The sequence below is a fragment of the Hyperoodon ampullatus genome, assembly GCF_949752795.1.
Source record: "Hyperoodon ampullatus genome assembly, chromosome: 15".
NCBI lineage: Eukaryota > Metazoa > Chordata > Mammalia > Artiodactyla > Ziphiidae > Hyperoodon > Hyperoodon ampullatus.
The window spans coordinates 57,762,435-57,776,523 of record NC_136928.1 but is presented as its reverse complement, the minus strand read 5'-3'; the positions used below and the strand labels follow the sequence as shown (position 1 = coordinate 57,776,523).

The 14,089-nt window shown below is 37.3% G+C and overlaps 1 protein-coding gene across 2 annotated transcripts in view; it reads right to left on the bottom strand.

Annotated features, from left to right (window-relative positions):
* Positions 1–11,788: 11,788 nt before the first annotated feature.
* Positions 11,789–14,089, bottom strand: part of SOS1 (SOS Ras/Rac guanine nucleotide exchange factor 1) — a gene marked incomplete at both ends in the record, with an annotated part of 138,560 nt that continues 136,259 nt past the window's right edge. For both annotated transcript variants that reach the window (XM_079720849.1, XM_079720850.1), the window contains 2 exons: positions 11,789–12,280; positions 13,198–13,316. In XM_079720849.1, coding sequence (XP_079576975.1) covers positions 11,789–12,280; positions 13,198–13,316 — 611 coding nt within the window. The remainder of the gene's footprint in view (positions 12,281–13,197; positions 13,317–14,089) is intronic.

The following is a 14,089-nucleotide window of genomic DNA, read 5'->3' as shown; positions in this document are numbered from 1 at the left end:
AACATACTTAAAGTTGTATTGTCAAGTGGTAAGATGAGGATAAAAAGCTTGTATATATCTGTGTAGGAATATATATATATATATACTGATGTATAAATCCCTGAGGAAAACTAATATAAATACTTACATATGAAACTATATCAACAGACAAGACATTGAAAAGATGAAGATTAGTCTGTGGTTGAGAGCTTGCTTTTTGAACACCACCTGGGAAAAGGGAAATGAAGACTTCACAGCATTACAGAAAAGCACAATAAATTTGGAGGAAAATAAACGTTTGTAAGAACAGAAACTTCCACCTTGAGGTCATTCCCCCAGTATAATATTGAGCATGTTCATATTTAACATGGATGTGAATTTTATGCTTCCTAGGCATTTAGCGTATTAATTCATCCCAGTGTTCTCACACTAATATACACTATGTTAGGGGCCAGTTCTGTCTTGCCATATGTCTTTCAAAAACCCCAAGGCAAATACCTAACATCCCTAAGGCAAAGGATCAGTTAATAGAATTGTATTTTACATGTTGCAAATATGAGTTGTGGAAAAATTTGTGCTTAAACCATGACACAGAAGGTTCAAAGCTTAAAGACATATTGATCTCCAAATAGGAAAAGAACCTTAAGAGTAGTATTCCTCTTATTCTATGGTTATGAAAATCAGTGCAGGGAACAGTGATTTTTCTAGAAACTGGGAGGCCAAAGAAACATTTTCCCTCATGTGGGTTGTGCTGCAGATGGGAACGAATCCAGAGTCGGTGTTTTATTGAGTACTGAGGATTCAAAGATCCACCAGTGATCCTGAGTGTCACACACACTCATGACCACATGGATTGGGAAAAAGCACTCATTTTGTCGCCAACATCAGTACTTCAATGGCTTATACACAGTGGTTGCTACAAACACCAAGTCAGAATGAAAAGTTAGCACTAGCGTTACCTTATTCTATTTTCCAGAAGTAAGTTGTAAAGAAAGGTCTTACAGTGCAGGCAGAGAAGTCATTGCAATGAGGCTTGCCTGGCTATGGGGTAATAAAATGTACTCTCTTTCCACATAGGTATGCCCAAGATGGCCCACATCCTTGACACGCCCCAAACATCAGAATCATAATAGAAAAAAATTAGGTTGAAACAATCTGTCTCTATTTCTCAGCAGTTCTAATTAGGGGCATAGGTTACTATTCATTCAGAATCTTGGTACTCCAGCTGACTTCTCCAGAGGCTGTTCCTCTAGTGACTACTGTTTGATAAAATAGGGGAAGTTTCACTTGTGTTACAAGTTTTCTTCTCCTTGTCTGACGACTAATTAGGAACCCATCTATTAGCATTTGGAACAGTAGGCGTCTGGAACAGTTACAGGATCACTGCCAACTTTTTGGAGTTTCCAATAATATTTGAAGCCAAGCTTTTCAAATTAATGAACTCCTTTGAAATTAGATTTCTCTCTATTATCAGGCCAAAGATGTTTGGGGGACAGTGCTTAAAAGCATAGTGTGAAATTGACTGGACATGAAAAGTGAAACAGTAACCTCTTAAATAAAATGTGAAAAACAAAATTTCTTTCCGCTTCATATTGTTTATCATAAAAATGATCAATTACTGGGATGGTTTCAAAAATATCACATACATCCCAAAGTTTCATTTTGATAACACCCTTTGAAAAATCTTGATGCTACATCTGTAGCACAACTCAATTTAGTAATATTTTAGGAAAGTAGCCTATAAAACTAGTAATAATTAATGCTGCTACTCTCTGGGTCTCTATCATCTGATATCTGGATTTTTTTCTGGTAGCTTTCTAACTGCCCCCATCAGTCCCACACATCTCTTAACATGTGAATATTCCCAAATATTGCTTTGTGTGAAACTCTTTGTTCTGATTTGTCTGTGGTCAAATTCCAAACTCCTTGACTTGACATTCAAGGCTCTCTCTCTCCAGTGCAGCTCCAGGTTTTCTCTCTGGCTACCAGCTCCCTCTTTGCAGTGCTACTGAACTACTGTACCTCAGCTAAGCTGGGCTGTTCCTGTTTCCTGGGAAGCCATGCACCTTGCTCAGGCTCACTCTTGCTTCATGTCTTTACTCTGGCCTCCTTCCTCTCTGCTAATGTTCAAGACCCAGTTTAAGCCTCCTAATCTTTTTGTGGCCTCTAGTGGTGTAACTTGTCTATCTTTTGATCTGTGTGTCTTGTCTTCCCAACAACAATGTAAGTCTCTGCAAGGGCAGGAGCTGTACCGTATCTTTTGAAATTCTTTCCACCTCTAGAATACTAGGTGCTTAGTAAGCGGTTGATGCCAACGTTAATGTCGGTGCTCTAAAATATAGAGGCCACAGAAATTAATTTCTACTCATAATTTGCCAAAGAGTTTCAGGGTTGTCAACTTTACTTTCCTGCCTTTCATTTTTTTTTTTTTTAAAGAAAACTATCAATCGCAAAGGAAATAAAATACAGTTGTCTTCAGAAGCAGGTAAAGGCACCACTGCCACTGTCATAGCATCTAGCATTAGAAAACATCTCTCCATTAAAAAGAAAAAAGTTTGCTACTCTTTTCTGTGCTGTACTGACCCATTTCATAATCTTTCTAGGTAGTACTGTAAATTGACAGAGGAGATAGGATATTTAATGATATTGATTAATGATATTTAATGTAATGTTGCACTAGGGATGAAGTCAGGGTGGGAAAGAGCTTGGCAATGGATAAAATCTGTTGCCTCCAGTCCTCCAGAGAAGGAGAGCACAGACAGCTCCTGGAAGTGTTTGAGTGAATAAGCAGAAAGAAGCATTCTACCAAAAGATGAAGTGGCTGTTTCTGCACAGGCTGGCAGTGGCCACAGGTCCCTTCTGTGTTCTTGTGGGGTCTGTATGGAACCCCAAGCAAGGATTGTCCTGCTTTTCTGATGCCAGAACTGGGACCTTGGAGAGCTGGGGATTTACGGACGAACACTCCGGGGTTCCATGTGGTGGGGTATTTCATCATATGACATAGTTTGCTTGAAATTACAAAGCCTCTTTCTTGCTCAGGGAAAACCCTTTGAACGGTGTTTCTATAGCACCTCGTGTCTGTCATATTCTCTCACCTCCTTCAAGTCTGTACTAATCTATCTTCCCTATGAGGGCACTTGTAAAATGCAGATTCCTGGGTACTATTTCAGTCCCACTCCACTGGAATATTTCAGAGTGGGGCCCATGAATCTGCATTTTTAATGCACTCAGGTGATTCTTTGGCCCACTGAAATTTTAAAGCCACTACTTCTTAGACCAATAAATTGAATGATTTAGTATATAAACCACAGCACTCAGATTCTAAACATAGATTGAATTTTAGGACAGAATAAAGGATTATACTTACCTTGGGTTACAGAAAACTGATAGTTCATGAAAACCCAAATGATTCTTTTTCAATTATTTAATTTACCATCTGTGACCTTTACTATTATATATAGTAAGATTCTGATTAAAAATATACATATATACATGATCAGTGTTTTTTATAATAAAGTGGTAAAACTGACTGTATATTCTACATAATCAATTGCATGCACTTAGAAACATGATAAAATGAATGTCTTACATTAAGTTGTATAATAAAATTAAGTCTAGTTTTCAGACTAGACTTTCTCTTGAAATATCACCATTAATAACTTTCTTCCTAGGCCTAAAACAGTAGTGCTCTGGGGACACATGGGACTCTCATATCCTGACAGCTGATTTAAGTTAAAGATGTGCATGCCCCACTCAGCCTGTGAGGATCCGAATATCTATGCAGAGAGGCCAGTGGATCTCACATGGTAGGGAGAGGTTGACAGAAAAATGGGTGAGAGTTTTTCAAAAAGGGAAACAGGTTAAAAAAACGTTGAGAAAATTGATGGAGAGACACCTATATTTTAAAGGAAAAATTTAGAAATTGATGTGTGACACCAGACTAAGTTTTAAACACAAGAACATAAGGATGTGCTGTAAGCAGTGCAGAAAATATTGTTTTGGAAAATTGTCAGACATTCAAAATAGTCAATATTTTCGTACCTAAACCAAATAACTTATTTTCCAAAATTTACTGTTGCTTTCAAAGAGCTTAGTGTACAATCTTTAATGTTATCAAACTTATTAAATATCTATAGAGATATTTTTATTCCTTCTTCTTGTCTCATTGCCTCCAGAGATAGCAGCATTCAGTGCTCTAATTCTTAGCAGGAAGACTGAATGTGTTGTGTTTCTTCCTCATGTACGTAAACCTGTTCAGCTGAAGATTGTGGGATCTACGTGAAGGACCGCTGTGGATCCCATCTGTGTTTCTAAGTGTGTTGTTTCCACTTCACAGTAGATCGTATCCCCTCTTCTCATCATCACATTTTCCTTTTCAAGTGGTGCAAACCCTTCAGCATACAAACAGGCTCTTATTTCTTTCATTTTAAGCAAAAGAAACCTTCTCCTGATGGTTCTAACTCTGTCTTAGTTCACGGCTTCCTTTTATGTAAAACCTGAAAGAGCAAACTGCTCCACGTCTCTCCTCCCATTCCTCATTAAACTCACTCCACCCACAGCACTCCCCTGACCACTCTTGTCAAGGGCATCGGTGATTTTCACCCTTGCTAAATGAACGGTCCATTCTTAGTCGTTTTACTCCCCCATCAAATAGCATTTGAGGCACTGATCACTTCCTTCTTCGGAAATATCAGTAATTTCTTCACTAGGCCTCAAGGATGCAACAGGCGCTGGTTTTCTCCTTCATTCCTTCCTGGTCTACTTGTTCGGGAGTGAGGCGGCTCTCTCCTCCTTTTAAGGTTACAAAGCCCCAGGGCTCTTTGCTTAGATCTCTTCTTTTTTCAGGCTGTACTCATTTCTTTGGTGGTCTTATCTGGACTGCTGGCTTTAAAATATGATCTTTACGAAAGTGACTCCCAATTTTATATCTTCAACCCCTAGCTCTCTCCCAAACTCCAGACCCACATCTCCAGCTGCCTCCTTGGCACCTCTCAGGTGTCTTATATATTTATTGAACTTAACATGTCCAAGCCTGCTTCAACCAAATCTTCCCCACATCCGTTAATGGTAACTTTGTCCTTCCAGTTGCTCAAGCCCTAATCTGGAAGTTATCCTTGACAATTCTGTTAAACCCAACATCCAGTCTATCAGTGACCTCTTCTCACCACCTCCTCTGCTGTCACCCTGGCCAATCTGCCTTCTATTGGACCAGCTTCCCTAGTCCCACACTTAACCCCTAATTATTCTGAACACTGCAGTCAGAGTGATAACATTAAAATGTAAATCAGATCATGTCACTTCTCTGCTCAAACCCTCTAAGGGCTCTATTTCTCTCAAACAGAAGCTAAAGTCATTATAAGTGATCTGGACCCATTAAACCTCTGACGGCACCGCCTGCTCACTCACAGTCATTCCTCTCCAGATACCAGTAGCTTCGCTATTCCTCAGATATATTAAGTATGCTCCTGCCTCTGGGCTTTTGAATTGACTGTTCCCTGTGACTTCACACATTCTTTTCCTAGATACTTGCATGTCTCATTCCTGCACCTCCTTCAAGTCTTTACTCATATGCCCCCTTCTCCATGAGGCTGACTCTCACCATCCTGGTTAGGTTTCACTTCCCCTGCCCCTACATTCCCAGTCACCTTGTCCTGCCTGCTTTTTTGTTCATAGCAGTTACAACATTCTAACATATATCTATTTGTTATTACTTATTGTCTACATTTCCTCACTAGATTATTAATCCCACGATATGGATTTTTGTCTGTTTTGTTCATCACTATATTCCTAACATCAAAACTGTACCTGAAACAATAAATATTTGAATAGTCAGATGGGCCCTTAACAAATGCTTATAACTAAGGTCACTCAAAACCAATTTAAGTGTAAACATCAAAGGAAGCTGTATGGTAAAGAATCAAATCATGGGAACTTCAGGATGAACCATCAACCTCTTAAAAGATATCTAAAAGCAGGCAAACTCTGAAAATATATCCCTCATGACTTTAGTTACTATTAAGCACTCACTCTGTGAAAGGCATTGGGTTTTATACGTATTACCTTTAAACCTCACAACAGTCCCAAAGAGTAGATCTATTGACCTCAAATATTGATGAAGAAACACAGACTCAGATTATTTAAATAACTTCTCCAAAGTCACACATCTAGTAAGTCATGGAACCAGAATGTGAACACAGAAATTTTATTCCAAAGCACCTGCTTGTTGTACTCCACCACCACAATTTTTCCTTTCTAGATGAGTCATGAAGGTAGAGAAACCAGCTTCTAAAAATGGGCTGTAGTTTTCTTCTTGCCTCCAATAAGAATCAAGAGCCCTAAAATAGAATGGCTATAAACTGCTTTTTTGGAATTGTACTCTATCAAAGCCCTCCTTGCTACATGCATCTATCTGCAAAAAGGTAGGCTCTGCTGGTGGCTGAACCCTAGAGTCTTAAGTGCCCTGAATCTGTGATGAGCTAGTGACTAAAATAAGTAAAAAAACAAACCACCTGGTTAAAATTGAAAAGAAGTGATGTTTTAAGAGCAAATTTGGAATCAGGTCTGACTGATCAATATTGTTATTTTCCTATAGCTTTTAAATTGATTATCTAGAATATACTCAATAATACATACTTGGATTTCACAGTGGCCTACAAATGGAATTTGTACAAACTGATGATTTTGTGTCTTTAAACCAGGGGTGAAAAAAAAACAACAATGAATTTTGACTATTCCTGAAAGCAATCCTCCAAATACCAGCAATCAAAGTTGAGTCAGTGGTCTCAATCACTGACTGTCACATGATGTTGGCTAAGTCATGTTACTTACTTCAATTTTAAAATAAGGGTATTAGATCTCTTAAGGATTCATCAGTTTTCACGTTCTGTAGTTCACCATGAATGACCTCGTATTTGCATAATTCTTTACAGCGTACAACTGTAAGCTGTATCTTTTTATGCCAAGCCTAGAAAGAACTGCTGAATGTCAGGCTGCCATGTTCCAGCAGGTCTCAGCAAAACCTGCCTGTCAAGGAACTGTGGTATCTTAAAACTTCTTTTATGAAATACAAATGCCTCAGCCCTCCCCTGCAGCTTCATCCAGGTGACACCCAAGGTCACTAAAGTACTAATTTTCATCCCAAGGGCCTCCCACTCACTACAATCATAGAGCTTGATACAGAAGGAAGTATTCAACTTCTTTTATAGTACTGTGATACAGGAAAAAGCACCTCCAAAGCAAGACCATGATTAAGAGCAAACTATTTCTATAGAAAGTATGAGCTAAAATGAGAATCACTAATGACATTAAAATATTGCCTCCTAAGATAAATACATGCAAAAATAATACACTTGTGGGCTATGTAAGGCATTTTTTTTTATTATTTTTCGGTTTATCTTAGTAATGCCAGAAAAATAACAGCCTTTATTTTCACTTTAAATGCAAACCAAATACTGCTGCACACAGAGTACAAAGATTACCTACGAACATGGTTAGGTACAAAGGCCATATTAGATGTATAGACCAAACTTTGTTTTTACATCAGAGTAAGACTGACAGAGCAATTTTTTGGACAATTATTTTAGCAAATAACCGTGCTACTAAACAAAGGCAAATACACATATATATACATAAAGACGTTTCAACTGAAGTTATTCGTGTCACTTTGACAAACAAAGGCTTCTTCTCTGGTGGGTTTCACCAGATATTTGCACCCCAAAGTCCCCTGCCCTGATCCCGCCCCCAAATGCTGACTTGATCTGAAGAAAAAAATCAGAGATGTTCTTAATTAAAGGCACATTTGGCAGCTACGGAAAGTGGCATGCATCTGGCACAGGTGCACTCTCCCTATAAAGCCACACCACATGTGACTTCCATCCACTATGCATCTTGTTTCTTTGAGTGGTAGTCCAATGTGATCCACCTTTAGCTAACTTGCTTTATAATTTTGCAGCAATTGGCTACTTAATGCACTATTTTCATTAAAGGCAAAAGGGAAATTTGCTCACAGTTGACAGAAAATGCACTTTATGGTGTCAAAAATGGAAAATAAGGCATGAAATTTACAAAACAAGTTACAAGTGCTTTTGTTTAGATTTATCATAGACTTCATGCTTTTAACTAGTGCTCAAAATATTTCATTGGCTCATGTATAAGGAATTTTGAAATGATTTTAAAAGTAATGAGATGTTTCAAAAGAAAAATACTGAATAAATAAGCTAAGTCATCACTTTCCCTTATAAATAATTTTACTGCATAATTCTTTCAGACAAACTGGTATTAACCCTGTGATGCTTATTTTACTGGTAAAGATTTATGTGCAACACAATAGGACCTACACTTGTACAGTCATACAATATAGGTTAAAAGAATAAGTGAACCTACCTATAGCAGCAGAATACCGAGAAATAAATGGTTAAATTTTTCTTTCTGAATCTGGAGGGAAAAAAAAAGGTTTTCCTCAATATGTATAACACTAATAAATTGAGACACCTCCCCCCATTTCCATTATCTGTTTTGCTGAGCCACTTAAAACTCTGAATTTAAGCTGTCATGAAAAGACAAATGATGAGGTACATGACTAATGTGAGCTAAATTTGAGAATTACGACAAGATTGTGATCATAGATACCAACTAATTTTTGGTTTGCTTAATTTTTGATGTACGAAAAAACACATTAAGGAATTTAGAACCATAATATAGCCTCCAACTGAAATAGTACTGGTTCACTACACTGTTCTGTTAATTTGAGTATAATTAGCATGGCATGCTCCTTGCTAAATTCAGATACATTAAAACATTCTTGAGTTGTTAGAGCACAGTAACCTACTAAACACATAATTTGATACCCAACAACCTTTAATTAAGCAAACTTTTGATGTTTGCACACTTCCTGATAATTTGTCGTCTTAAAACACATTTGGAGATCTAGAAAGAGTAATTAACCTGTCTTTCAATAAATTTAGAAACATATACTTATCTTTTCCTGTTTTTAAAAGTACTTAGATGTGAAAAGATTCCCTTTCTATTATATTGGTTATCAGCCCATTTAGGTAAATTCAACCTTGAAATATTTTCTTCATTTTGTGATCCAAAGATAATGAAACATCTAAGAGCACTTTCATTTCTAAAAGAAACGTTCCATATTTTGGAACGTGATTTAGGAAAAGTCACGCTGCATTGACTGTCTTGTAATGTCCTGAATTCAAAAGCAGAATTTTGTGGTGATGCATTTGTCTTCTCAGCCACTTCCTGTCCCTGGAAATTTTAGTTACTACAAAGAGTAAGTTTGCCAGCTAGTTAATGTTTCACATGTGAAGAAGGCAAGGATACAGTTTTCTCAACTCCATTTAAGGGCATCCAACTGGAATTTTTCTAATCAGTTACCACTGCAGAAAATATTTTTACCCAAATTTTACACTTCAGAATAAAAATATCCTCTATCCACAATGCATGTAAAGCTGATGCACAGTGAAGCGGTCGCCTAGAACCACAAGGGTAGAAGAATGCTTCCCTTTGGGAGAAGTAATGATTAGAACTTCAAATCTGAGGTTTTTTTCTTTATACAGTCAGGCAGGTTGAAAAGAGGTCATTACCTTGTTGAAGGCTAACACACTGGCCAGAGAGATACTGAATGGGCTCCAATGGGACTTTTCTCAGGTTCTCATTTGGAGTGGGGGTGGGGTAATTAAAAAGAGAAGTGACATATAAAGGGAAATCCTAGGGACGATGCGGCTGGTCTAATAAAAAGTCATGGAAATTCTGGAATGTGTATTATGATTAATTGTAGCAGCACTAGTAAGTAGGCTTAGATAAATACTTGTTGAATGAATGGTCTTATGGACACTTTGCATACAAGAGGAGATTTGAAATTAATTTGGGGGGAGACTTTTAAAAGGAGACATTTTACAAAGAGAAAAGTGGCTACCATAATAGGAATGGTACAAATATTAGAAAAAAAATGACTCAACTCTAACAAATAAATAAAGTATATGACAGGATGGACTGCTAAATGATGATGCAACCAACACTCTGGTCTTAAAGGACTATATATTGTACTACTGTGATGTACATTAAATGCTCTAATAAATATCACAGAAAATTATTAAAGTACTAGGTTTCCACCATGATGCAGCACTTCTAAAAATGTCTCTAATGGCATGGTTAACAGAATTGCTGAAATGTTGCTTCATTATTCAGAGGACACATGCATATACTGATGAACTGATGACTCTAAGGATGGAATACTGCACACTTCACAGATACTATAGTGGAGATTAATAACACTTTTTCTCTTCAACAAGTTGCATGCATTTCAATCACAGTATTTGTTAGACTCAGAAGATCAGTACATAGGCTTCAGGAATAATCCATATTATGATATTAATGATGTAGGTAGATGTTCTATTACGAATAGTTCCGAAAGAGCAAAGACCTCAAGCAAGGTAGAATGTTTAATATCAACTTTAACAGACTGTATACATGTTACCTAGGAAATTAAAAACCTTACAAAGCTCTGCTTAAAAGATACCCATCCTATTCTAACCAAATATTTTCCTACATGCCAAACTGCAACTTTAGATCATTCTTTAAGATGAATACATACATCCAGAACTAGAAACCAAGGCGTACCACAATACGTGCTTTTATGCTTAGTGTTTGTGTGTTTCAACTGAAAGAAATAAGAATCAACCATTTTCTCATATAATAATTTAATATATGCCAGCCAAACAAAGTATTTGTATCTTTATTCAATTAAATTAAAACAGACCTGCCAGGTATATTATATAACATTCACTATATACACATGATTTAGGCAATGCAAGGTAATTCTAGATATGCTGATCACTCAACTATTAGTAAAACATGAATGGTGTCAGCGATGCCCAGCAAGTACTCCTTTCACACCGGGTGACTGCATTTCCATAGTATGGTTAGAGGGACAGCTACAAGCCATGACATGGATTACCAGTAAACTTTTGTGGGAAAAGGGGGGAAAATGACAATCTAGCATAGATTAACAGTCTCCTAAATGTAAATCATATACTCGACAGTTACATTGTTTTAAAAGTTCTTCTGTCATTGTTAATGACACAAAACTTCTCTTGTTTGAAGGCAACACCACCACATTTTGTTTGTGTAGGGAGGCTGGGTAGGGGAATGCTCTTAAAATCAGTATAATTATTCTTAAAAAAAAAAAAAAGTACCTCTTTGGTGAAGCCTCGGTACCCATTCAATTCACTGTAATAATCTGTAAACAGGACTGTAGTACAGTGCTGGGCCTTGATTCCAACAAGGTCAGGTACCACAGCCTTTCCTCACAGTCCTCTGAATGATTTTTAAGAAAATATTCTAAAGTAGGACAAACAAAAGCAAAGGAAAACAAAGGAGGATTTGAAGATCCCTGTTTAAGATTTCTTTTTAAAAAGTGCATAATATTTTGAATTACAAAAACTGTCATCATGTGGGCCTGCTGGACACTAGACTGTGTTTTTCATCCCTTTAATGATAAAGATCACTTCACAAAAAGAGGACTCCTGCCTACTGGCTGGAAAAAGTTCCCTTTACTTGATTTTCAGGTGCAATCAGTTGTCCACTTCCTCTAGATCAGTCTTTCCATATTCTAAATGAACACCATTTTCACTTTATAATTACATCTAGGTTAAAATTCATTGTCTTATACTGCATCTTGAAGTAGAGTCGTTAGTGTTTGGAGTTCTCATTTTAACTCCTCAGTGCTGGCACGTTCAGTGCATCCATTGCCAGCAATGGATTTGGGGCCAGGAAAATGTACATCCTGGTATAGAGGAACTCAGGAAGAATGGGCATTCTCCAACAGTGGTGGTCCATCTCTGTGCATGGATGGGTGTGTATGCTCCCTTTTGTAAGTTTTTGGAGGGAGTTTAGGGATATGTTGAGAAGTGCTTTGTCGTGGAGGAACAGGCGGCCCAGCAATGGAATGAAGGTCCACTTCTTGTGTCAATGGTGGTGATGGCAGATGCCTTCTTGTGCCGTGAGGAGAAGGTGTTTGAGGAGGAGGTGGTGTAAAGGGGGAAGGGCTGTTTGGGAAGAAGGCATTACTATGGTCACTTTTTTTGCCCAAAGGGGGAGGTTGGAGATGTAGTGGTGAGCTTGAGAAAACATCAGGTGTCCTCACGGGTTCTCGTGGAGGTAATAAGGGAGGGCTTTCAGGAGGATCTGATATAGAGGTCCGGTCTGATACTGAATATCGTGGTGAATAGGCTTTTGATGTGGGTTGCCTAGGAGGAATTGCTGGGGGGCTGTCCAAATGCTTAGACATGATCTAACATAAATGGGAAAAAAAAGACATTTATTAATAATTTAATTTATGTAGCACCATGAATATATTAAGAATTAAGCCAGGGTTTTCAAATATGCTATTGGAAGAACCCTAGATGTGGATCAGGTCGTTTTGCCATGTTTTAAATTGGAGGTTACGGCAGTTCATTCATTAAAAAAATTATTTTTCCCTCAGTGTTAAGTTTTTATTTTTCTCAAAATTTTGTTATTTGCTACTGCTTATCTATTAATGAATCTAATATAAGATCATTTCCATTTAACACAAATTACCTGTCAACTTTACAATTCTAAGCTTACTATATTAACATTTCATGATATTCTGCAAAGAGTGTCTTGACTTGCCCAGGTACTCTGCTCTTGGACACTTTGAGAACACTGAATCATGTTAACAACTGGCAAAGAAAGAAATTCAAAGAGGTAGAAAAAAGAGCTATTATGAGCCTTTAAGGTCTCTTCTGACCCAGAATTTTCATGAAAACCCCACTTAAAAGCATGTCACATTCACCTATTAAGGGCTCAGATAGGTAATATTTAGCACTAAGATACCATTTCATTTAAAATATGCTTTCATATCAAGCTTCAGACCTCTTTCCTTCTCTCGTATCTTTTAAAGAACTGCTTGAGACTGCATTACTCTTACATTAGAGGTTAAACTTTTTTCTTGACAGTACCCATAATTTAGATTTACAAGGGTTTTGAAAACCTACCAAAAAACTGCTTTCAGAAGAAAGGAAATAAACGTTACTGCATCGTAAATCCATACTTAATCCTTGTTTAAACTCTATTAAGCCCAAATACTCTGAGTATTAATTCAGTTAGAACTAAACCAAGACACAAGCAATTGATTCTAATGTAACTGTAATGATTCCAGTTTCCAGATAACAAGGTTTTCTACTTTACCTTAGATGGCGAAGATTCCGCTGGGGCAGATTCTGGTCGTCTTCGTGGAGGAACAGGAGGGGGGACAGGCACTTCCTCAGTGCTCTTGGTTAAACTTATAGACGATACTGAAGCAGATCCTGTAGGATGTTAGATTTTTTGAAAAGTTCACAGGAATTTTATTTCATCTATCAATCCTGAAAAAACTTGGAAACTGCTTATATTTATCAAAAGAAATGTGCAGAAGTATCAAAAGCAGTTCAATAAATCAACGACCAATAGTATTTCCTTTACTAAAGCAAACTGCTATAAAAGCATGCAGAAATTTCTTAGCAGAATTTTCAGAAAAAAAGCTGCCTGAGATATTCTGTTATTATGTTTCTTGAACAAAATAACATTCCCACTGTTAATCTATTACTGGAATTTTTTATTTGGATCTGAGTCTCAGATTTCTGGGAGAGACAGCAAACTATTAAAAACCTTTGGAATGGTAATTTCTGTTAAGCTTTTTTGATGGGCTCATTTTTTCCTCTGACTTTATTAGTACAGAATTTTCTTGCCTTCACTGGATAGTCCTTGGGGATAGTTTCTGATCTTAACCACTCTCTCCAATGTCTCTCCCAGCAATCCCCTCAAAGGATGCCAGGGAGAGAATCTAGTGTCTGGGGGAGAGGTCTCTCCGCAGTATACTTAGATATTGTTCTCCTTGGCAGGGAAGCAAAGTCAGGTTCATCATACTCTAATCCAAAAATTTTCATTGTGATGGAGGTATTTAAGATGACTGAGACAGTGCTGATAATAAAAACAGAAATTACACTAAAATCTGGTGAACCTGATTTACGAGTAAGTTGATAAACTGGCACCAAAAAGGTAAGTAAAGCCTCTAACTGTAACATATCTTACAGACATTTAT